At 43.4% G+C, this 24,039-nt stretch overlaps 1 protein-coding gene across 1 annotated transcript in view; it reads left to right on the top strand.

Moving 5' to 3' along the window:
• The window catches only part of LOC141133583 (alpha-2,8-sialyltransferase 8E-like), a 53,527-nt gene that overhangs the window by 731 nt on the left and 28,757 nt on the right, over window positions 1-24,039 (top strand). The window contains exons 2-3 of the mRNA XM_073623045.1: window positions 5,428-5,508; window positions 15,520-15,603. Coding sequence (XP_073479146.1) covers window positions 5,428-5,508; window positions 15,520-15,603 — 165 coding nt within the window. The remainder of the gene's footprint in view (window positions 1-5,427; window positions 5,509-15,519; window positions 15,604-24,039) is intronic.

Genomic DNA, 24,039 nt, shown 5'->3' with positions numbered 1-24,039 from the left:
TCACATGGGCAATACCCGAGAAAAGACTTAATGGAACATCAAATCTCAGCTGGGATGGGCAATTTTTTAGCTGGGCAATGTCTCGCTGGTCCTACTAGAGAGGGGGGCGACTTCACAGCAAAGGGTAAATGGTCTGTTAGGGATCTTGCCATGACAGGATATCTCATGGGACATGGGCCTACGCGTTGATGATAATGGAAAAAGAATAAAAGGATGGCAAAGAGACAGAAAGAGAAATCAGAAGGGCAATACATAATGTATGTCGAAGAGAAGGGGAGTTATAGGCAAGTGCAAACCAAACCCTATTGAGGTCATTGGGAACTCAATCTTTAAAGTCTATTCTGGCCATTTTCAAGGCTACTAGGCAAGAAGTTGTCAAAGGGCATAGGGGGGCTGGGCACTGCCCTGTATCAATGCAAAACATTAAAAAAAAAAAAAAGAATTGCCCAGTTCCTTTAACCACTTCAGCCCTGGACGATTTTACCCCCTTCCTGACCAGAGCATTTTTTGCGATTCGGCACTGCGTCATTTTAGCTGACAATTGCGCGGTTGTGCGACATTGTACCCAAACAAAATTGACGTCCTTTTTTTCCCAAAAATAGAGCTTTCTTTTGGTGGTATTTTATCACCTCTGTGGTTTTTATTTTTTTGCGCTATAAACAAAAAAAGAGCGACCATTTTGAAAAAAAAGCAGTATTTTTGACTTTTTGCTATAATAAATATCCCCCAAAAATATATAAAAAAAAATTTTTTTCCTCAGTTTAGGCCGATACGTATTCTTCTACATATTTTTGATTTAAAAAAATCGTAATAAACGTGTATTGATTGGTTTGCGCAAAAGTTATAGCGTCTACAAAATAGGGGATAGTTTTATGGCATTTTTATTATTCATTTTTTTTTTTTTTTAGTAATGGCGGCGATCTGCGATTTTTATCATGACATAATGCGACATAATGGCGGACACATCGGAAACTTTTGACATTATTTGACATTATTTTGGGACCATTGACATTTATACAGCGATACAGTGCTATAAAAATGCACTGATTACTGTGTAAATGACACAGACAGGGAAGGGGTTAAACATTAGGGGGCGATCAAGTGGTTAAGTGGGCGTGCGCGCGCCAGACAGGCAGCGAATTTAAAGGCACATACAGGTACGCCCATTTGCCTGCCTGTGCCATTCTGCCGACGTACATCTGTGTGTGGCGGTCGGCAAGCGGTTAAAAAAACATACCTGGGGATGGCTTAAGCCTCTCTGTAAAGTGGTGCATCTGTAGAAAAAAATGGTAGTAAATGATATCTCCCTGTCAGCTTGGTTTTCTTGGTTAAAATAGCATGGAGACCCCACACCAACCCTTAAGGGTCTGGTGGTTTTGTATGTATGTTGGAAAGCTTTTGGGGGGTCCCTGTGCTATTTTTTACAAAAAAAAGTAGCCAACTGGGAAATGTGAATTACCTGAATTCGTTTTTTATTTCTAAACTTCAACTTTTATTGTAATACACCCTATAGCAAAAACTACAAAAAAAGGAAAAAAAAATCTTGGGGTCCCTGACAAAGTTTATACCAGAACACTTATCTTAGATGAGTTTATAGATTTTAGGGAAAACCCCACATTTAAAACAACAACAAAAAAAAGAGGGGGTTCCCAAAGATCTTAAGTGTAGCTGGCAAGGAAAGGAAGGGGGGAAGAATGTGAGTCCCCCCCCCCCCCCCCCCGCGGAGGAATCTGGAATATGACCACAACATGGGAAAGATGCCTTGTTAAGGAAGGTCCTCTTCCCTATAACCCTGGTCCAATGGTTGTGGGGGTTCTGTGGGTGGGGGGTGGGCTTATCGGAATATGACCGCAACATGAAGAAGATACCTTGTTAATGAAGGTCCTTTTCCCCATAATCCTGGTCCAGTGGTTATGGAGGCCTGTGGCTGGATGGGCTTATCAGAATCTGGAATATGATCGCAACATGAGGAAGATACCTTGTTAATGAAGGTGCTCTTCCCCACAACCCTGGTCCAGTGGTTATGGGGGTCTGTGGGTGGGTGAGCTTATCGGAATCTGGAATATGACTGCAACATGAGGAAGATACCTTGTTAATGATACTCCTCTTCCCCAAAACCCTGGTCCAGTGGTCGTGGGGGTCTAAGAGTGGAGGGGCTTATCAGAATCTGCAATATGAGCTCAACACAAGGAAGATACCCTGTTAATGAAGTTCCTCTTCCCTATAACCCTGGTCCAATGGTTGTGGGGGTCTGTGGATGGGGGGCTTATCGAAATAGGGAATATGACCGCAACATGGGGAAGATACCTTGTTAATGAAGGTCCTCCTCGCCACAACCATGGTCAAGTGGTTGTGGGGGTCTGTGGGTGGAGGGGCTTGTTGGAATCTGGAATATGACCACAACATAAGAAAGATACTTTGTTAATGAAGGTCCTTTTACCCACAACCCTAGTCCAGTGGTTGTGGGAGTCTGTGGGTGAGGGGCTTATCGGAATCTAAAATATGACTGCAACGTGAAGAAGATACCTTATTAATGAAGGTCCTCTTCTCCACAATCCTGGTCCAGTGGTTGTGGGGGTCTATGGATGGGGGGATTATCAGGATCTGGAATAAGACCACAACATGGGGAAGACAACTTGTTAATGAAGGTCCTCTTCCCCACAACCCTGGTCCAGTGGTTATGGGGGTCTGTGGGTGGGTGAGCTTATTGGAATCTGGAATATGACCGCAACATATGGAAAATACCTTGTTAATGAAGGTCCTCTTCCCCAAAATCCTGGTCCAGTGGTCGTGGGGGTCTGTTGGTAGGGGGGGCTTATCAGAATCTGGAATATGACCACAACATGAGGAAGATGCCTTGTTAATGAAGTTCCTCTTCCCATAACCCTGGTCCAGTGATTGTGGGGGTCTGTGGGTGGGGGGCTTATCGGAATCTGGAATATGACCGCAACGTGAAGAAGACACCTTGTTAATGAAGGTCCTCTTCCCCACAACCCTGGTCCAGTGATTGTGGGGGTCTGTGGGTGGGGGGCTTATCGGAATCTGGAATATGACCGCAACATGAAGAAGACACCTTGTTAATGAAGGTCCTCTTCCCCACAATCCTGGTCCAGTGGTTATGGGGGTCTGTGGGTGGGGGGCTAATCGGAATCTGGAATATGACCGCAACACGGGGAATACAACTTGTTAATGAAGGTCCTCTTCCCCACAACCCTGGTCCAGTGGTCGTGGGGGTCTGTGGGTGGGGGGGGCGCTTATCAGAATCTGGAATATGACCACAACATGAGGAAGATGCCTTGTTAATGAAGTTCCTCTTCCCATAACCCTGGTCCAGTGATTGTGGGGGTCTGTGGGTGGGGGGCTTATCGGAATCTGCAATATGACTGCAACATGAAGAAGATACCTTGTTAATGAAGGTCCTCTTCCCCACAATCCTGGTCCAGTGGTTGTGGGGGTCTGTGGATGGGGGGGGCTTATCAGGATCTGGAGTAAGACAGCAACATGGGGAAGACAACTTGTTAATGAAGTTCCTTTTCCCACAACCCTGGTCCAGTGATTGTGGGGGTTTGTGGGTGGGGGGGGCTTATCAAAATCTGGAATATGACCGCAACATGAATATACAAGAATATACCTTGTTAATGACAGTTCTCTTCTCCAGGGTTGTGGCATGTCTGCCCTGCCAAATAACAGTTGCGGCAAGGTTTTCCAGTATTTAGGAGGTTAAACAGGTGGTAATGAGGCAATACAACAGTGTTTCATCTCTGCAAAATTGCATCAGTTCTGTACAGCAGTTCACTCTCTGCAGAAGCTGGTTCATGACACTTTAATATGTATTTACTATGGTCATTAGTTCCATCTAGTGGCCATAATGGGGTATTTTCCTGATTTAATTTATACTTATCAATAAAAAAACTCAATCTGGAGAGAAAATAGCCCAATAACATCCGTTTTTGCCCCCCATTTGCACAAAATGAATATACTGTACATGTAGTTTCACATAACAAATAGCTCTGCCATTTTTTAATGAAATGCATCTCTTAGTTTATAATGCTGAGGTCTCCCTCATATTATTTCCTCTTCAGGTCGAATGTTCTTAGCCTATAGTGTTAGCTTATTTTCTCTGTTGGTCAAATGTTCTTTAACTGTTCTGGTCAAATGTTCTTGAGGCTATATTTTTTTCTTAGGATTGAATGTTAGGTAATGTTCAACAAGTAGAAACTGACAGTTCAAACATGATACAAACACTACAGGTATTATTTTTGACTTTTGAGTGAATGCTGAGACATTCACACTGTCTCAGCATTTTCACAGCCTTTACGGGTAACCCCCATAATTTACCTAGTATGTTTATTTCTTATGATTATCAGTTCCATCTAGTGGCCATCATGTGGTATTTTCCAGATCTAGGTCATGAGAAATAAACATATTAGGAAAATGATGGGGATTCTTTGTGACACCTGTGTAATTGCTTGAGACATTGGAACAGCTAATTCTTTATAAATAGTACTTTCATTTATGGGTAAAGGCTAGAACTCCTGCTGAAAGCTCATCACTGCAGATTACACTGGGGGAGTTTGGGGGAGATTCCCCTCTTAGATAGTTTCAATGAGACAGGTGTCCCCATTGAAAGATTTCCCCCCTGTTTCTATTTGACAACTGTAAAATTTTGTATTTCCCATCACTTTCTGCTTCAGTTGCAATGGACACCAGAACAGAGCGAGGATAGCGACAGCAATAAAAACCTGACAGCTGTTCTAGTCTCCCTCCAGAGAGGAGAGGAGAGAGGAGAGGATAGGAGAAGAGAGAGGATAAGAGAGAGGGGAGAAGAGAAAAAGAGAAGAGAGAGGAGAAAAGAGAGGAGAAGAGAGGGGAGAAGAGAGAGGAAAGGAGAAGAGAGAGGAGAGGGGAAGGAGAGGAGAGATGAGAAGGGAGAGAAGAGAGGGGAGAAAATAGAGGGGAGAGGAGAGCAGAAGAAAGAAGGCAGAGGTAAGGAAAGGAGCAGAGAGGGGTAGGGGAGAAGAGAGGAGAGGGAAGAAGAGAGGAGGGAAGAGGGGAGGAGAAGAGTGGGAAGAGGAGAGGGGGTTAAGATTGGGAAAAAGAGAACAGAGGAGAGGAGAGAAGGAAGAGGTAAGGAAAGGAGGGGGTTGGGAAGAAGATAGGAGAGGAGAAGAGAAGAAAGAGGAGAAGAGAGAGGAGAAGAGAGGAGAGGTGAGAGGAGAGGAGAGGAAAAGAGAAGAGAGAGGAGATGAGAGAGGAGAGGAGAGAGAGTGGGAGAGGAGAGGAGAGGAGAAGAGAGATGAGAGAAGAGGAGAAGGAAGAGGAGAGAAGAGGAGAAGAGAGAGGAGAGGAGAAGAGAGAGGAGAGGAGAGGAGAAGAAAGAGGAGAGGAGAGAGGAGAGATCTTCTAATATCCAATTGTTTTTCACAGGTCGAGGAAAAGAGACGCTACACAAACAAGTGCTAACTGTTCACGTCTAAAAAGCCTTATATCACATTCTACATTGAAAATGTGAGTTCTAGGATTCTTTTATTTCTTTTATTCTACGATGTGACTATATAAATGATGAAGATGTGAGGACATTATCAGTGGATGCTCATATTTACACTCTATATTGCTGTGTGATCATTATTGGGGGTCAAGACCCATCAGTTCCCCACCCCTGAAGAAGTCGATGACATAATGCATAGGGCGGAGGACAGATACCTGTAAATTCAACCTGAAGAAGTCAATTAATTTATGTGTAGGGCAGACCATAGATACCTTTCAGTTTCACCCCCTGAGAAAGTTGCTAATGTAATGTGTAGGGCAGAGCACCAAAACCTGTCACGTCCCCCCCCCCCCGAAGAAGAAGTCGATGATGTAACGTGTAAGGCAGAGAGCCGAGACCTGTCAATTTTAGCCCCTGGTGAATTTGATGGCGTAACACATAGGGCGGAGGGCCAAGGCCTATCAGTTCAGCACAGAGGGTGGTGAAAGCATACTGGATCAGCAACAGGTCTGTAGAGATTCTATCCCAAGCAACATCAGCAGGGAGTGGTGAGCTATAAGATCTGTCCCTACTCTCTTTTAGACACATTGTTAAGCAACTTTGTGTGTAATCTTTGTGAGTGCATTTTAATAAATAGTTTTGGGTTTTACATTTAAATGGAGTCTGTACATCTGTGCAAGACTGAAGGGAAGCCTGGAGTTCTGCTTTAATTCTGAGTGCAGATCCAGCTGGACATTTCTTTGTGAAGGCTGTGTGGTGTTGGGTAGGGCCATACAGAAATCATTGCTAGATCGTGATTCAAGGTAAGTATGTTATCGTGTTATCATGTGGCCTGCCCCAAAGGTGAAGTTGACTTTGAATCACTTGCCTGCCTAGGTAGTCAAGTGGTTACAACAAGCTCACTAATGCTACTGCAGCCGTGAGCTTGGTACCTATTTTAACCACTTTCCGACTGCGTTATAGCCGAATGATGGCTACAGCTTAGTCAGCCAGTTTTGGGAGGGCGTCCTCCCATGATCATGCAAGTGGCACGCTCGGTGATTACAGCTGAGCATGATGTAAACACAAGCCAGTTATACTTTCCTCATGCTGACAGTGCCCATCAGTGCTGCCCATCAGTGCCCATCAGTGCAACTTTATCAATGCCTATCAGGGCTGCCTATCAGTTCAGCCTCATCAGTGCCCACCAGTGCCGCCTCATCAGTGCAGCCTATCAGTGCACATCAGTGCAGCCCATCAGTGCCCATCAGTGCCACCTCATCAGTGCCCATCAGTGCTACCTCATGACCGCCCTTCAGTGCAGCATCATCAGTGTCCATCAGTGCTGCCTCATCAGTGCCCTGCCCATCAGTGCAGCCTATCAGTGCCCATTAGTGCAGCCTATCGGTGCCCATCAGTGCAGCCTCATCAGCACACATCAGTGAAGGAGAAAAATTATCTCTATCTTTGGGTACAGTGATGCATTAACACGCAATTGTCATTCAAAGTTTTAGAGCGCTGAAAGCTGAAAATTGTCCTGGGCAGGAGGAGGGTAACAGTTCCCAGTAGACAACTGGTCAACAGATGGCAAAGGGCTTTCCAATAAATCGATTTCCGCAGCTTTAGAGACACCCAACCGTTTTTTTGGGGGATGTTAATGTGTGCCCCCTCCGTGGTGCTTCCTTGGCTCTCTTGTTCCTCCAGGGGAGACAGCTTGCCAAGTGAAATCAGGAGGAACTCCGAGAACATCCATACCCAGATCCCTCCTGCGAGTTAATCTGTATTAACCTGTATTACATCACTTCTGGGGTCACAGCTGTCAATCCTCAACGAGTGTAGCCGAGGATGCAGTTATTCAAGTACAAGTTGTGTTTGAATAGCTGCATTGGAGGGCAGGGGAGACATTGGAGGTCTAATAGACCCCCAATGTCTCCATAAAGAGTACCTGTCACCTGCCCATGCTACCACATAGGGGGCTTGTTAAAGTTTTCTGCAGACGTGCGCAATTTTATGACCTCACTTGCTTGGTATCTATTTACTTAACACAGCCCAATCTAAAATTAATTGTAATGTATTTTTTCCTAAAAATATGGGTTTGATAAATAACTACACAAGCTCATGCAACATAAAAAACTGCAACGATCATCATTTTATTCTCCAGGGTCTCTGCTTTCAGAAAATATTTTTTTAAGGGGGCTACAGTGATTTCTTGCAAAAAAAAAAAAAAATGCAGATTTAAGCATGTGTGCAAACAATTTAAAATTGCTCCAGTAGGCAAGTGGTTGAAGTAGATCCAAACAAGTGGTTTATTGAAACATGTATTGCCCTCTGAAGAACTGTCTGCGGTGGATAATTTTCACACAATGCCATCTAGCTGCCTTTAAAGCTTAAGGAAGGGTGGGGGGGTTTGGTTGAGGACTAACTTCCTGATGGTGACATCAGTGGTTCACGAACCATACATGAAGTATCACCCCACATTGTACATCCTTAGAAATTTACCTTGATTTATCTTGAGATCTTCAAAGTTCCCCAAATCAATTCCCCAATCTATCCTATGAGTAGGAATCTTATGTGGTCTTTCCTACAGCCATGCACAAACATCAGATGCATGGAAATTAAACTGCCTACACAAACTACTTTGGGACATTGCTGAAATATTAGGAACCTTTTGTCAAGGGGTACTGGGCACATGCTGGGAGGCTCAGATGCCCAGGTCAGTACCTGGCAATACATTAGTGGGATCTGATATGCCTACTTCTATCCCTTTTCTTTTTGATTCTTGGTTCAAAGAAACATAAGCAAAAGGGACTGAATAGGTGACAACACCAACTCCCTGTGATGACCAGGTTTTCCCTTGGGATCACATTCTTGAGGCTCTCCAACCCTAGGCAGCCATGGCTATCCTCTGATCCCATACCTGGGAGTTTGACAGTAATGCTGTTACCCATGCAGGGTGTTTTGTTGTGGCCTCCTACTCTTTCCCTAAAAAACAACACTGGAGACACATTAGCTGGTGGGCTTGGCCTCCTCCTCCTCTCTGAACAACAGCCGGTGACATGGCCAACTTGATTTCAGATGACATACTAAGAGGTCTGCACAGGTGTATCTCTGGCAGCAGTAGATCCTGATGCACATGGAGGTAAAGAGACAATTTCATGCTGGAGTTGGACCATCTCCAGCTCTTTTTCAGCTTGTTCCATCTTTAGCTAATGCTCTCTTTCAATTTGTTGGAGCTACAAAATAAGCTGAAGACCCAAATTGAGGGCATTGGTTCCTAAAAGCTGTAGAGCACTTAGGGACATAGCAGGGACATATCGATTTTTTCTTCTGAGAGGGTTTAAAAACAACGTCACATCATTTCATGTAGTCATCTGGACTCTAAATGTTCATAGACTTTACTTCTATCAACATTGATTGCCATCTCAAAATGTCCACCGAATAAAAGAAAGAAATTAAAATGGGGAAGCAAACTGTTTGCAAGTATGTTTCTTTTAGAACACATGTAGGCATGTGCAGTCCCTTTTCTCCACTGCAGGTGGCGCTCATCCACAGAAACAATACAGGAGGAGAGAAAGTCAAGAGGAAAATGGTTCTCCTATGGTTTCCTGGGTCACTGGGACAGTGATTCAGTCGGATGCTGATAGTCCATGTGACTCTGGTGGCCATCTTCCGCCAGGCAGAGCTTATTTAACACCCTGCCCTCCTTGGTTTTTGCTTCATGTTTTCACATGTGGACAGCGTAGGGACAGGACACCCATCTGTCAGGGAGAGCAATAGCGAAAGGGAAAGGTTTTAGACTAGGAGGGAGAATCTAGGGACATGAGACTCTTCTCAGAAATCTTCCGGCTTAGGCTTGGATGGTCAACAATACATGAAGTATCACTGTCCACCATGTGTCCTCTGAAATTGACCATTTATCATGAGAACCCCAACATTCCCCCAATCCATAGACACAAGCAGTGGCCAATAAATGACACAACGCACACACTAATATATATACTGCCACTAGGGATGAGCCAAACATGTTCGGTCGGATGCAGATTTGACGAACATGACTGCAGTCAATGAGAGCCAAATCTTATAAATCAGCATTGGCCATTCTCCAGGCTAATAAGCAAGGGGTTCTTAAACAATGGGGAACTGAGCAGTGGCCATTGGGACATGTGCAAATGCAAATAAATAAATAAAATACATTAATTGTTCAGCAAGAAGAGTGTTTTTTCAGACGACCTAAGAGGCAACATTGAATATCCAAAAATTTTTCAAATGACATGCTATGGGGGTGTGTTAAAGCTGAACTCCAGGAATTCAGCTACTTTGTAAAAACAGTACACAGAAGCCTTTGTACTATGTGAACTCATTCACAAAACACAAAGGCTTCTGTGAATGGGCATCTAGAACATTGGAGAATGTTCTGCAACTAGTGAGTGGAGGTGAGGAGAAGCTGTCTTGAATATTTATGGGCCCTCAGCCAATCCCCAGAGGTGGGTCTGGCAGGGGACTGAGATAGCCCATAAATAGACATGGGCTATGCCAGCAGGGGAGTCGGGTGGAAGACGGAGAAGCAGTGCTGAGGAGAGGCTGTCGGTGGTCCTTGAGGGACCCCTGCCAGGGAGGGGTGTTACCTGGAGCTGGAGCTCGGGAAAGCTCGCCTGGAAGGATCCCACCACAGGAGGCAGTTGGAGGGATTCATATAGGAGAGGCAGCGGGAGAGAGCAAGCAGAGACAGCGAGTACATCAGCACGGTGCAGGGACAGGCAAGGGGAATGAATGACTGTCAGCTGTAACAGTGCTCTCTTGAAGACCGCAGTGTGCCAAGTCTTCATTTAACCATGCCCTGGGGAATATCCATGTGTGTGTGTGCCAGTCAGGGGGGCTGGTGTAAGCAAGCAGCCAGGTGGGCTGGTGGTAGCCAGGCAGGCTTGGAGTCTTCTGCAGTGGTACAACTGGGCTCAGTGTCTACAGGAAGGCAGAAGGTGTATGCTGTTTACTCCACAATGTACTAAAACGTATCCACACTGGGATGGGATGTTCCTAGCCTGTAATGGGCTGCTGCTGAATTAACAAGACTGTTAATTCCATGAAGTGATCAGCAGGTGCTGTAAATAGTGAATCAAGTTTGTGCAGGAGGAAGGAAGAAGAGGATCTTCATGTAAATAGGGAGAAAGTTGTTCCCTTTTGTTGTATGTTCTGGACATTTTCCAAGTTGGGCATCCCACAATTCCCTACCCCATCCAAGTTATCATCCCTTTATAAAACGTCACCTCAACCCACTAGTTTCAGAACATTCTCCAAAGTTCTAGATGCCCATTCACATAAGCCTAAGTGTTTTGTGAATGAGTTCTGAATTCCTCTAGTTCAGCTTTAAGACACCCCCATAGCATGTCATTTGAAAGATTTTTGTATATTCAATGTTGCCTTTTAGGCCGTCTGAAAAAACACTCTTCTTGCTGAACGATTAATGGATTTTATATATTTGCATTTGCATTTGTGTCTGTGCGAAAGAAGGAAATGCAAAGTGACTGGCTGTGCAGCAGTGGGGACCCGAACATCAGCAACTCCTGCAGGGGTAGTGCTACACTTAATAAAAAAAACAGCAAGATCGCCCCCGTCAGTGTTCGGAGCTCTGTGTTGTTCCCGTCCCTAAATGACCGAACCGATCAGTGAGTCTCAGCGATCAATCATTGGCCGACACCTAATGATTGGCTTGTCCTGGCCAAAATTAATGGACGGCAGATGCGCATACGCATGCCCCCTACCCAGAATTCCTGATCATGTAACAGATGATCCAGCACAAAGCGGCTGCCTTGCAGCATTATATCTGCATGGGGCGGTCGGAAAGAGGTTAAAGTAAAACGTCTTTTCTGTTTTTTTGCTAACAAAGTAGAACTCGCCTAAATGTGTCTAAACGCATCCACACGTGCATAAACGCTAGCGGTAATGCATTCCAAAGGCCAGATTAAATTAATATTTTGGCCAATACAATGCATGAATTAGATGCCCCTAAACTCATTTGCAATATGTGGCTTTTACCACGTTTTTTTAACCAACCTTTTTCTGACATTTGTTACTTACAAGTTAAAATCAGTATTTTTTTGCTGTAACCCCCCAAACATTCTATTTTTTAGCAAGGACCCTAGAAAATAAAATAGCGGTGGTTGCAATATTTTATGTCACACTGTATATGCGCAGCGGTCTTTCAAATGCAATTTATTTTAAGAAAAATACACTTATAACCACTTGCCATCCAGGCCAATTCTGACATTTCTCTCCTATACATGTAATATTCATCATTTTTTTTGCTAGAAAAATTACAGCGAACCCCCTAAACATTATATATGTTTTTTTTTAGCAAAGAACGTAGAGAATACAATGGCGCTTGTTGCAACTTTTTATCCCGCACGGTATTTGCGCAGCCATTTTTCGAACACTTTTTTAAAAAAAAAACAAACAAAAAAGTTTCATGCTTTAAAAAGAAAAAACATTAAAGTTAGTCCAACTTTTTTTTCATAATGTGAAAGATGAAGTTACGCCGAGAAAATAGATACCTAACATGTCACGCTTCAAAATTGCACACGCTCGTGGAATGGCGCCAAACTTTGTTATTTAAAAATCCCCATAGGCGACGCTTTAAATTTTTTTACTGGTTACATGTTTTGAGTTACAGAGGAGGTCTAGGGTTAGAATTATTGCTCTCGCTCTAACGTTCGCGGCGATACCTCACATGTGTGGTTTGAACACAGTTTTCATATGTGGGCGGGACTTACGTATGCGTTCGCTCCTGCGTGCGAGCTCACGGGGACAGGGGCGCTTTACTTTTTTTATTGTTAATTTTACTTTTCTTTTTTTAGTTTGACACTTAAAAAAAAAAATGTTGATCACTTTTATTCCTATTACAAGGAATGCAAACATCCCTTGTAATAGGAATATGGCATGATTGGTGCTCTTTACAGTGAGATGGGGAAGCCTGAAATAAAAAATAAACGATCCTGGCTCCCCAGCCGAGGCTGCGCCATTTGTTTGAATGCAGAGGCCGGGCGTGACATCACAACATCACGCCCGGCCTCCGAACGATCATAGAGATTCCGCCGACCATCTGGTCCGCCAGAAATCTCTATGGTAAACATCCGGGGCTGGTGGATCCTGTCTCCGTCTCACCGATGGAAGTGGGGAGTCAGTAGAAACACCAGAGGGTGACGGGAGGTGGGGAGGTCCCTTCTCGCCGCCCATAAGAACGATCAACAGCCGCTTTGATCGTTCTTATGATGTAGGGAATCACCGGCTGAAATCTGAGTAGACGTCAAGGACGTCCTATTACGTACCTTGGGCGGGAAGTGATTAAGGAATTAAAAAAAAAAAAAAAAGCACAATAGTTACCACAATTTTTTTGTATAATGTGAAAGATGATGTTACGCAGAGTAAGTAGATACCTAACATGTCACGCTTTAAAATTGCGCACGCTCGTGGAATGGCGACAAGCTTTGACCCTTAAAAATCTCCAAAGCCGACGTTTAAAAATTTCTACAGGTTATCAGTTTTGAGTTACAGAGGAGGTCTTGCACTAGAATTATTGCTCTCATTCTAACAATCGTGGCGATACCTCACATGTGTGGTTTACATATGCGGGGCACGACCTTCGTAGGCTTCTGTGCGTGAGCATGGAGGTATGGGGCACTTTACTTTTTTTTTTTATTATTATTTAACTTTTTATTTTTACACTGTCCCTCTACAGTACATGTACGTGGGGCGGTCCAGAAACGGTTAAACCCTAGAACTGAAAGTGACGTTGGAGGTCGCTCCAGTCCTACAAGGGCATAGAGCCAAGAGGGAGCCATTTTGCGCTCACTTGACTACCTGCCTATCCATCCAACTGATCGTTCGACTCCGGTAAACCCGGAAACAACTGGAAAGCGGTTTACCTCTCCCACCACCTATAAAAGTGATCTTGCGGTAAATCTGCCCCTGGGATCACTTTTTTTTGGAAAGCCGGCCACCTAAACAGCTTTTTTCTGCCAGGGCACTGATAGGCTGCATTGATGGGCACTGATGGCCACTGATGAGGCTGCATTGATGGGCATTGATGGGCACTGAGGAGGCTGCATCAATGAGGCTGCACTGATGTGCATTAATGGCCATTGATGAGGCAATACTGATAAGCACGGATAAGCTCCACTCAGGGGCACTGATGAAGAGACACTGATGAGGCTGTACTGACAAGGAGGCACCGATGGGCACTGATAAGTGGCACTGATGCGCAGTGATGGGCACTGAGGAGGCTGCATCAATGAGGCTGCACTGATGTGCATTATTGACCACTGATGAGGCAGCACTGATAAGCACGGATAAGCTGCACTGAGGGGCACTGATGAAGAGACACTGATAAAGCTGTACTGACAAGGAAGCACTAATGGGCACTGATAGGTGGCACTGATGGGCACTGATATGCTGCACTGATGGGCACTGATGAGGCTGCACTGATAAGCACGGATAAGCTGCACCAATGGGCACTGGTGAAGAGACACTGATGAGGCTGCACTGACAAGGAGGCACTGATGGGCACTAATAGGTGGCACTGATGGGCACTGATATGCTGCACTGATGGGCACTGATGAGGCTGCACTGATGATCAGTCTAAATGTCCCCTGACACAGGAAAGCCAGTTATAGGCTTTCCTTTTCTTAGACAGTGAAAGGAAATGCCGACAAGTGGCATTTGTGTTATAAGCTGTGATTGGACATAGCTGATCACATGGTAAAGTGCCAACATAATTGGTTCTTTACCCTGATCAGTGATGCTCTGTGTCCAAAAGACACCGCTCACCACTGATTCCAGCTATTCGCACCCTGTATGGGAGGATGTCATATGACGTCCTCCCAGAACAAGAGCGGTCCCACCAAGCCGTCATTGTACAATATGCCTGGGCGGGAACCGCTGAAAAGCAGACCTTAACCCTGTTATTTATTGTTGCTCTCCTCTGCCTCCTCTCCACTTTTTGCATATTAGAATTGCAAAACAAATTTTGTTTATGTAAATTTGTTTTCCTATAGTGTAGGTCCACCGTTCTCTCCTAGACGAGAATGAGGTCTCTGGACCCATTGAGCACTCAGGAAATGCCACGGGTCCCTCTGGGATGTGTTGCAGCTTTTCTGTGCATGCGTCCGGTCCTGAGAACTGCCTCTTGGGATGTCTACATCACTCATTCCAGGAGGCAGATCGCGGGATCTCCCGCATGTAGGCAGGTGCAGCCTATTCTCTCCACTGTAGGTGATGCTCGACCACAGCGGCATTGCCGTTTGAGGGGAAGTCAAGATGAATATGGAATATGGTTCCTCTATGGTTTCCTGGGTCACTGGGGAAGCTATCTGATTGGATGCTGCTGCCCCATGTGAGTCTGGCAGCCATCTTGGGTCAGGCAGAGCAGATTTAAGGCCCTGGTTCCCAGGCTTGGTGCACATTTTGCGTGCGAGTAGTGTAGAATCAGGTCACCCATCTGACAGGGATAGTTAGTAGCAGCAGGGAGAGGTTGCAAATGAGTAGGGAAAGCAGAGAGACAAGCCATCTTTCCTGGAGACTTCCCCATTTGGGCAGGGACCGAAGCGTTCCTGATCAGGAGCCTTACCCTTTTTGGGCTTGTTTAATACAATTTCTTTTCCTGCAACTGGACTCTGAGTGTTTATTGCCGTTACACCACACTGCCCCTCCCCACATGCATTTGCAGAAACGACGCAGGATGTCTGTCAGTTTATTGGCAGGGGTCTGTGGTGAGCGTATGCGCAAGAGGTCTAGCACATGTGCATACATGCTGTGGGGCTCTGCCAGATCCAGTAGACCTGGCAAAGATACCTGTCTACGCTATGCCAGTGTTCTGGAACTTAATTCAAGATGGCAGGACCGGAGAGGAGCAGCTTAGGGAGAACATTCCGTACAAGCAAGACAGTGCTGGACTCTATGGACTAGTAAATACAGTATGTAGTTGATATTACCATATACTACATACAGTAGATATCTTAACATTGTCGCACTCATTTTTTTTTTCTTATTTCTTTCTGCAGATTAAAAAAAGAGGTATTTTTTAAGTCGGTCAGGGCACTGCAAAGATGTTGGATTGGGAAGCCATCAAACCACAAGCTGCTGCAGTAAGTATGTGTAAAGCAGTTTCAATTTGCTAACAACAAAATTGTTTTACTAAAATTTTCTAACTATGTGAATTGCCCAGAAATGGTTCCTAGATATTTTTTCAAAGGGTATTTCCATATAAATCAATTGTATAATTCAGGGGTTCAAACTTTAGGAGGGCCCATCATCTGTGTCAGTGGGAGGAATAGTGCCCCACCATTGGTATCAGTGGGAGGAATAGTGCCCCATATTTGGAGTCAATGGGAGGAATAGTGCCCCATCATTGGGAGGAGTTTAGTATGTGATGTCATTTTATTTTGAAATCCTTAATAAAAAGAGTTAAAAAAAAATGGGGAAATCTTTTGAAGAACCATCACATATTTTTTTTTATAACCCTCTTACCTTCTAAAAGAGACTAACTTTTTTTTTTTTTTGGAAGTATAGAAACATGTTTAGAGCTCTTATAATAAGTTTGTTAAAAAATGATATGTTTCATTGAGTTAATAATCTCTGATACCCGCATTATCTGTTCTCAAAGCATATCTAAATCCAAAACCAAAAATCTCACAGCTTACCAGTTCTTAGGTGTGGTAGTTAAAATTTTAGTAGTGAGCAGTCAATTTCCGGAGGTAGTCTGGGTTGAAGAAGACAACTTTGCTTTTCATGTCAAAGTCATTGATGGTGTAGAGCAGCCTTTATTTAACCAGGGTGCCTTGCGGTTTCTTCAGGGGTGCCTTAGCAAAATGCCTAAAAAATGCCTTTTAGTTACACATAGCCACAGGTTTTTATTGTGCACCATTTCAACTTTACAGCCACCGGTGTCCTAACAACCAGTGATGTCATCAGTGTTGATAAGAAGGGTGTTGATGGCCTGCACACCATCCTTGTTTGACCCTCCCCTGCCCCTCTCCCCGTCAACACTGGGGTCACATTAGCTGAATGATGGAGAGAAACGGAGAGGAGAAACACTGGAATACTAGTTGGTACTAGTGTACAAAAGTGTTTTTGCTGTGGAAGAATAAATCAGCTCTAATGTTGGGTGTCCTACATGTGTTGATGTTGCCGCATTATGTAAATATATTAGATTCGTTTTTACATTTTAGAATGGGGTGCCTCGAGACTGTCCATAATTTTAAAGGGTGCCTTGATGTTGTCCATAATTTTAAAGGGTGCCTTGATATTGTCCATAATTTTAAAGGGTGCCTTGATATTGTTCATAATGTAATTTTAAATGGCGCCTTGACTGAGAAAAGGTTGAGAAACACTGGTGTAGAGCCCTCAAAAAGAAACCTCTGTATTCATAAAAATGAGAAAGTTGGTAGTAGGATCATAGAGGAGCCATATTCCTTCACCATGATGATAAATGGTTCCTTCTTCTTCCAGAGACTGCCTAACCTATAAAAGGAGAAATAAAAAAACTCTGCTTAAAACTAATTTTAATCTTCATTCTTCCCTCTTAACTAACTCCAGTATTTTGTCTAGATATTTTCCAGTTAGAAAAAAAATGAAGATTCACTATTATAGGAAACATCTAGAAGTTAAAGAAGAGTTCCAGGTAGGGATATTTTTTCATAGTTACATTGGTCCAACTTGGATACTGTATATATACTGTACTATACCTGTGGGATCCGCTCAGAAGCTGGAAATCGCTGTAGTAGGCACTGCATTTACAGGGATCACCACGAGCTTCTGGGCCCCTTAACGAGCGGCAGCCCTGCTACATTGTGAACACAAGAGGTCAGGTGCCATTCAGGGAGCACTGCATTTTTTCAAGGAATGCAAAGTGTTCCATGATTAGGTGAGGTGGAGAGACAGGAGGTAACATCACAATCTCCATCTCGTACAATCAGAGAACACTGCATTTATTGAGAAAATACAAAGTGTTCCCTGAATTGTGACCATGCTGAGGAAGTTCAGGAAACAGCAGGTCAGCCTCTTGGCGCATGACCCTAGTTGAGATCACTGGACAAGTGGTGTCTACTACAGTGATTTTCAGCTTCTAGATGGAATCCCGTAGGTATGGCACATGCATACTTACAATGGTTCAAGATGGACCAATATAACTTTGTACAAATTGCTAGACATATGCAGTTAGTTTAGTTCCAAATTTCTTTTTTAACAAATTTTGACGAATATCCGAATTGCCGAATTTCCAAATTTTCGAATTTCCGAATTTCCGAATTTCCGAATTTTTGAATTTTTGAATTTCCGAATTTTCAAATTTTCAAATTTTCAGAATTTCGGAAATTCGAAAGTTCCAAAATTCAAAATTTCGGAAATTTGAAAAATCGAAATTAGGAAATTCGAAAATTCTAAATTAGGAAATTCCAAAATTAAAAAATTTGGAAATATGAAAATCAAAAAAAGAATGAAAATCTGAACATTCAAAAGAATGAAAATCTGAAAATTCGAAAACCCGAAAAGCTGAAATAATAACAAACTAATAATAAATATTAAATTATAGGTATTGGAATTTCCTTTCAAATTTGGCTGTTAGTGAACGTATTTGAACAAATTATCTGAAATAACGAATGCCGTATCTAAACGAATGTAACGTAACGCTCTAATAATAATAAATAACAATAATAATAATAAAACCTTTTTTTTATTATTTATTATTAATTTATTCCATTCCATTTGTTATTTCGGATAATTCTTAACTTCAGATAAATTTGTATTCGTTACATTCACAAACAGCCAAATTTGAAAGGAAATTCCAATACCTATAATTTAATAGTTAGCTATTATTAGTTAGTTATTATTTCAAATTTTACTGATTTTCTTTCTTTTTTTCAGATTTTCGAATTTTCGCATTTTCAAATTTCTGAATTTCGGAATTCAAAAATTTGAAATTCGAAAATTCGAAAATTTGAAAATTCGGAAATTCGGAATTTAAAAATTTGAAATTCGAAAATTTGGAAATTTGAAACTTCGGAAATTCGGAATTCGAACATTCAGAAATTCGGAATTTGAAAATTAGAAAATTTGGAAATTCGAAATTCGAAAATTCGGAAATTCGGAAATTCGAAATTTGAAAATTCAGAAATTCGGGTTTCTGAATTTCCGAATTTTGGAATTTCAAAATTTTCGAATTTCAAAATTTTCGAATTTCCAAATTTTCGAATGTTCGAATTTCCGAATTTCTGAAAAAAGCAAAAAAAACGAATGAAACGAAAATGAACACATTTTTTGTCAGTGCACATGTCTACATATTGCCTGTAATTCAGTTTTCAAGCTGTCATTACTCACCATGATGGAAGTGTGTCCTGTTTTCTGGTGACTGCTATGTTCAGTAGTAATCCGAAGTCCTTTGCCCCTGGAAACCCCTGCAGCAAGGCTCTTTTGGTGCTGCAGATACAACTGTGAAAGGCACTCATCAAGTGCCAACTATGCCCACCCTTTTCACTCCTATGCTCCATTCAAGGAAGCGCAAGTTCCCACAATGAAAATCATTCTGTATTTGGAGGAGATGAGATTTCCACACTTCAGACACCAGGATATTTTTCTTTCCTGTTACGTACCATCCCTCGTTCTTTAATGACTGGTTTATACTTGGGGTGGCAGGAGGGGGTAAAAAGATATGGCTAAGCTGCATTTTCATGCCCCCCCACTTAAGCTGCAAAGTAGACATGCGCAATTTGTTTCGGTCCGAATACAAATTCGGACAAATCTTTGGTTATCCAGAGATTTGGATTTATCAGAATCTCCGAATGACATAGTAACCAATAGTAACGAATTTAGATGAAATCAGTTAAAATTAGTTTTGTTTATGCTGGCAATTGCCCGGCAAAAGAAAAAAGTTTTAAAATACTGCATGGGGTACCCCTCCAGTCCATACCAGGTCCTGGTATAGATTTCAAGGGGAACCCCACGCCAACATTTAAAAAAAAAATTACATGGGGTCCCCCCTTAAACCCATACCAGACCCTTATCTGGGCATGCAGCCTGGCATGTCAGGAAAGGGGGGGGGATGTGCGCCCCCCCGAACCATACCAGGCCACATGCCCTCAACATGGGGGATTTGGTACTTTGGGAGCCCCCCCGCCCCAAAGCACCTTGCCCCCATGTTGATAGGGTCAAGGGCCTCTTCCCGACAACCCTGGGCTGTGGTTGCCGGGGTCTGCGGGTAGGGGGCTTATCGGAATTTGGAAGCCTTCTTTAACATATGCCAGCCCCCCTATGTGAATGAGTATGGGGTGCCCCGCCAACCCGAAGAATAAAAAAAGAAAAAAACTCTCTCGCTTCCGGGGGGGCCTCGTGCCATATGCCTCCTTTGCGCTTGTGACGTCACAGACCCAGCATGCACCAGTCTGTGATGTCAGAAAGGGAGCGATGCCACCGCATGACATAGCCTAGTGATTCCGCCACTCACCTATATAAGAAATATCAAAGCGCAGAGCAAGCATACGGCGGGAGGCCTCCTAGGAGGTTAAGCGCTTTTGATTTTTTTCTATTTTACGGGTCGGCAGGCGGCATGACTGAAGGTGGCTTTACATCGAGGGACACTATTTTTTAATAAAGGAATTGTCAAAAACTTGTCTCTTGTGTTTATTACTTTTTGCCAATTTTTTGGTGAATGAGTAGGGGTACTATGTACCTGCTACTCATTCACATAAACGCTGTCTTTTTCTTTATTTTTTTAAAATAAATTGCAACCAATTTAATGTGATTTGACTCTTTTTTTTTTTTTTTGCTATAGAAATGTCATTTTTGCTGCAGCACGTTCTATATATGTTACAGATGCGCCACTTTACAGGCAGACTAAGGGGACCCCCTAGGCACTATATTTAAAGGAATTTTTAATTTTTATTGTTTCACTTAACCACTTCAGCCCTGGAAGGATTTGCCCCCTTGATTTTGCGATACGGCACTTAGTTGCTTTAACTGACAATTGCACGGTCATGCGATATTGTACCCAAACAAATTTGATGCCTTTTTTTTCCCCACAAATGGAGCTTACTTTTGGTGGTATTTGATCACCTCTGCAGTTTTTATTTTTTGCGTTATAAACAAAAAAAGAGTGACAAAAAACAACATTTTTAACTTTTTGCTATAATACACATCCAAATAAATATGTAAAAAATCTTATTTTTTCATAAATATAGGGCAATATGTATTCTGCTACATATTGTTCGTTAAAAAAAAATCCCAATAAGCGTATTTTGATTGGTTTGCGCAAAGGTTATAGCGTGTACAAAATAGGGGATAGATTTAGGGACTTAATTGTTGTTTACTGGTAATGGCGGCGATCTGCAATGTTTAGCTGGACTGCGACATTGAGGTGGACAAATTTGATCCTAAGTGCCACTTTTTGGGGACCAGTGACACCAATACAGTGATCAGTGCTAAAAAAATGCACTGATCAATGTATAAATGACACTGCCAGGGAAGGGGTTAACACTAGGGGGCGATCAAGGGGTTAACTGTGTTCCTTGGGTGTGTTCTAACTGTGTGGGGGATGGGCTTACGGGGACAACACAGAGATCGCTGTTCCTGATCACTAGGAACAGCAGATCTCAGAGTTGTTCCCTGTCAGAATGGGGATCCACCTTGTTTACATAGGAAGATCCCCGTTCTGCCTCTCTGTACCGCGACTGCGGGTGGCCGGCAGACATTGAGTCCGCCAGACCCGCGCACGAGCTCCCATCTCATGTACGGACTGACGTACAGATATGTCGGTTCACGCAGCCAAGCCGTACGCTGTTTCCCCAAAAATAAGACCTAGCGTGATTGTCGGTGATGGTTGCAATATAAGCCCTACCCCCCAAATAAGCCCTACCCTGTTTCCCCCGAAAATAAGCCCTACCCTGAAAAAAAGACCTACAAGGATTTTAACTGGGGCTTATTTGGGGGGTAGGGCTTATATTGCAGCCATCACTGACAATCACGCTAGGTCTTATTTTCGGGGAAACAGGGTATATCTGCGGCGGTCGGCAAGTGGTTAAAGTGGAGTTCCCACTTTAAGTGAAACAATAAAAATAAAAAATTCCTTAAAATATAGTGCCTGGGGGTCCCCTTAGTCTGCCTGTAAAGTGGCCCATCTGTAGGATGTACAGAACATGCTGCAGCTAAAATGACATTTCTAAAGAAAAAGAAATGAGTCAATGAGGGGGTGTGGGGCAATATTGCCCATCACATGCAACCAATTCACCTGAATGAGGCCATGCCATTATTGCTCCGCAATGGTGTGCAACACGCAAACATGTGGTGCAGTTTTTTTGGGGTTAAAGCAAGTGGTGAGGAGGCAACATAATGCCTCGCCTGATAAACGCCCTCTGATGAATGACCAATACAGAATGCTCTTTACGGGGCATTGCAAGTGTAAGAAATCCCTAAGTTTCTAAAATTTCTGCACTAAACAGTGGATGAATGGGAAGTGCTCTGTGCTGAGCGGCCTCCTGTTCATTCACAAACTGAAGCATAATAAACACAGTTATGACTGAGCACAGTGAGTGATCAATTCTATCAGTTGCCTATGGAGATTTTTGGGTACCAATGTTTTTTTTATGATATCATAGGCGCACATAATTTTAAGAGTTGACATGTTGGTTATCAATTTATTCAACGCATTCCCCTTCTTTAATATTTTGCCCAAAATTGGGTATTATAATGTGTCATTTTGTTCTCAAATTCATTGTATTATATTTTACCCTGAAAATATACATTTTTTTATACAGACAGTTGCACAAATATCATGCAATATAAAAAATTGCAACTACTTACTTTTATCCTACAAGGCCTGTGCTTTCTAAAAATATAGTATGAAATGAGTTTCTTAAGTAATTATATGGCCAAAAAGTCCGATTTTTACATGTGTAGCGCACCCTCGTAGGAGCCACTGGTGAATGTAGTCCTATTCCCCCAAAGAGCTCACATAGCCATGTGCCCAGCATTTTCCTAATTTTTCCACTGGCTCAGAAAAAAACGTATGTCTTATGCCGCGTACACAAGGCCGGACTTGCCAATGGGCTAAACTTTGTCGGCATTTCCGACGGAAAGATTTAGAACATGTTCTATATCTGAGTCCGTCAGAAATGCCGACAGAAAAAGTCCGATGGGGCATACACATGGTCGGAATGTCCGACCGAAAGCTCCCATTGGACTTTTTCTGTCGGGAAGTCCGGCCGTGCGGCATAAGGGTTTCTTTTTAGGTTTTTATTGGAAAGATGAACTGAGATAGGGAGAGGGAGCATGAGATACCCTGAAAACTGCAGAACTAGATAACCTGAGGACTCCTCAACTTCTGGCTACACTGCACAAACCGCTGACTGCACTGCACACACTGAATGTCCCCCTATGTGGACCCCTATGCTCCTGATGACCTGTAGTCCTTCCAGAGTTAAAAGTGACACAGTCACTTTCCTTCAGCATTGGGGATCATCCACTCAGATAGCCAAAGACTCATCAGTTGCCTCCTGTTGATATCCACCAAGCTCCTCCTAGTGAGGGAGATGTAGACTCACACCACCATAGGACAACTGGACTCTTCCCCACCAATTTCCTCCTGGCTCTCTCCATTGAGATCCCCCCAGACCAAACTTGATCCCAGGACCTGGAGCTGCAAATAGGCCTCCCAGCTAAGCCTAGCTAGGACCTCAATGTCTTCCTCAATGCTTCCTTTAGGGCCCCTCACCAGGGAGAGGAACCCCATCTCCTACTCCAGGACTGTACCCAGGAACATTGTCCCTTCTGCTCAGGTGGGTTCTCTCACCACCTTCTGGACCCCCACCCCCCAGGGATTGGCTAGAGTCCCAAAAATATTCAAACATTCAGGCTGCCTGCCTGTTTTTCCTTCCACTATTCTTCTAAAATCAACTATAGCACAGGTTTATAAACAAAGGGCCAGTTTACTGTCCTTCAAACTTTAGGGGCTGAACTGTGGCCAAAGGGAGTAGACATTGTCAGGGGGAGTAAACAATGCACATTTAGTATTAGGGGGAGGACTTGCGCCCCATCGTTGGTGTCAGTGTGAGGAATAGTGCCCCATTGTTGGTGTCAGTGGGAGGAATAGTGCCCCATTGTTGGTGTCAGTGGGAGGAATAGTGCCCCATTGTTGGTGTCAGTGGGAGGAATAGTGCCCCATCATGTGTGCCAGTGGGAGAAATAGTGCCCCATCGCTGGTGTCAGTGAGAGGAAAAATGCCACATCGTCAGTATAATTTTGAGGAGTAGTGCCCCATCATATGTGGCAGTGAAAGGAATAGTGCCCCATTGCTGGTGTCAGTGGGAGAAATAGTGCCCCATCATATGTGCCAGTGAGAGGAATAGTGCCCCATTGCTAGTGTCAGTGGAAGGAATAGTGCCCTGTCATATGTGTCAGTGAGTGGAATAGTGCCCCATCGCTGGTGTCAGAGAAAGGAATAGTGCTCTATCATATGTGTCAGTGAGAGAAATAGTGCCCCATCATGAGAGTCAGTTAGAGGAATAGTGCCCGATCGCTGGTGTCAGTGGGAGGAT

The sequence above is a fragment of the Aquarana catesbeiana genome, linkage group LG03, assembly GCF_042186555.1.
Source record: "Aquarana catesbeiana isolate 2022-GZ linkage group LG03, ASM4218655v1, whole genome shotgun sequence".
NCBI lineage: Eukaryota > Metazoa > Chordata > Amphibia > Anura > Ranidae > Aquarana > Aquarana catesbeiana.
This window is presented reverse-complemented; position numbering and strand designations above follow the sequence as displayed.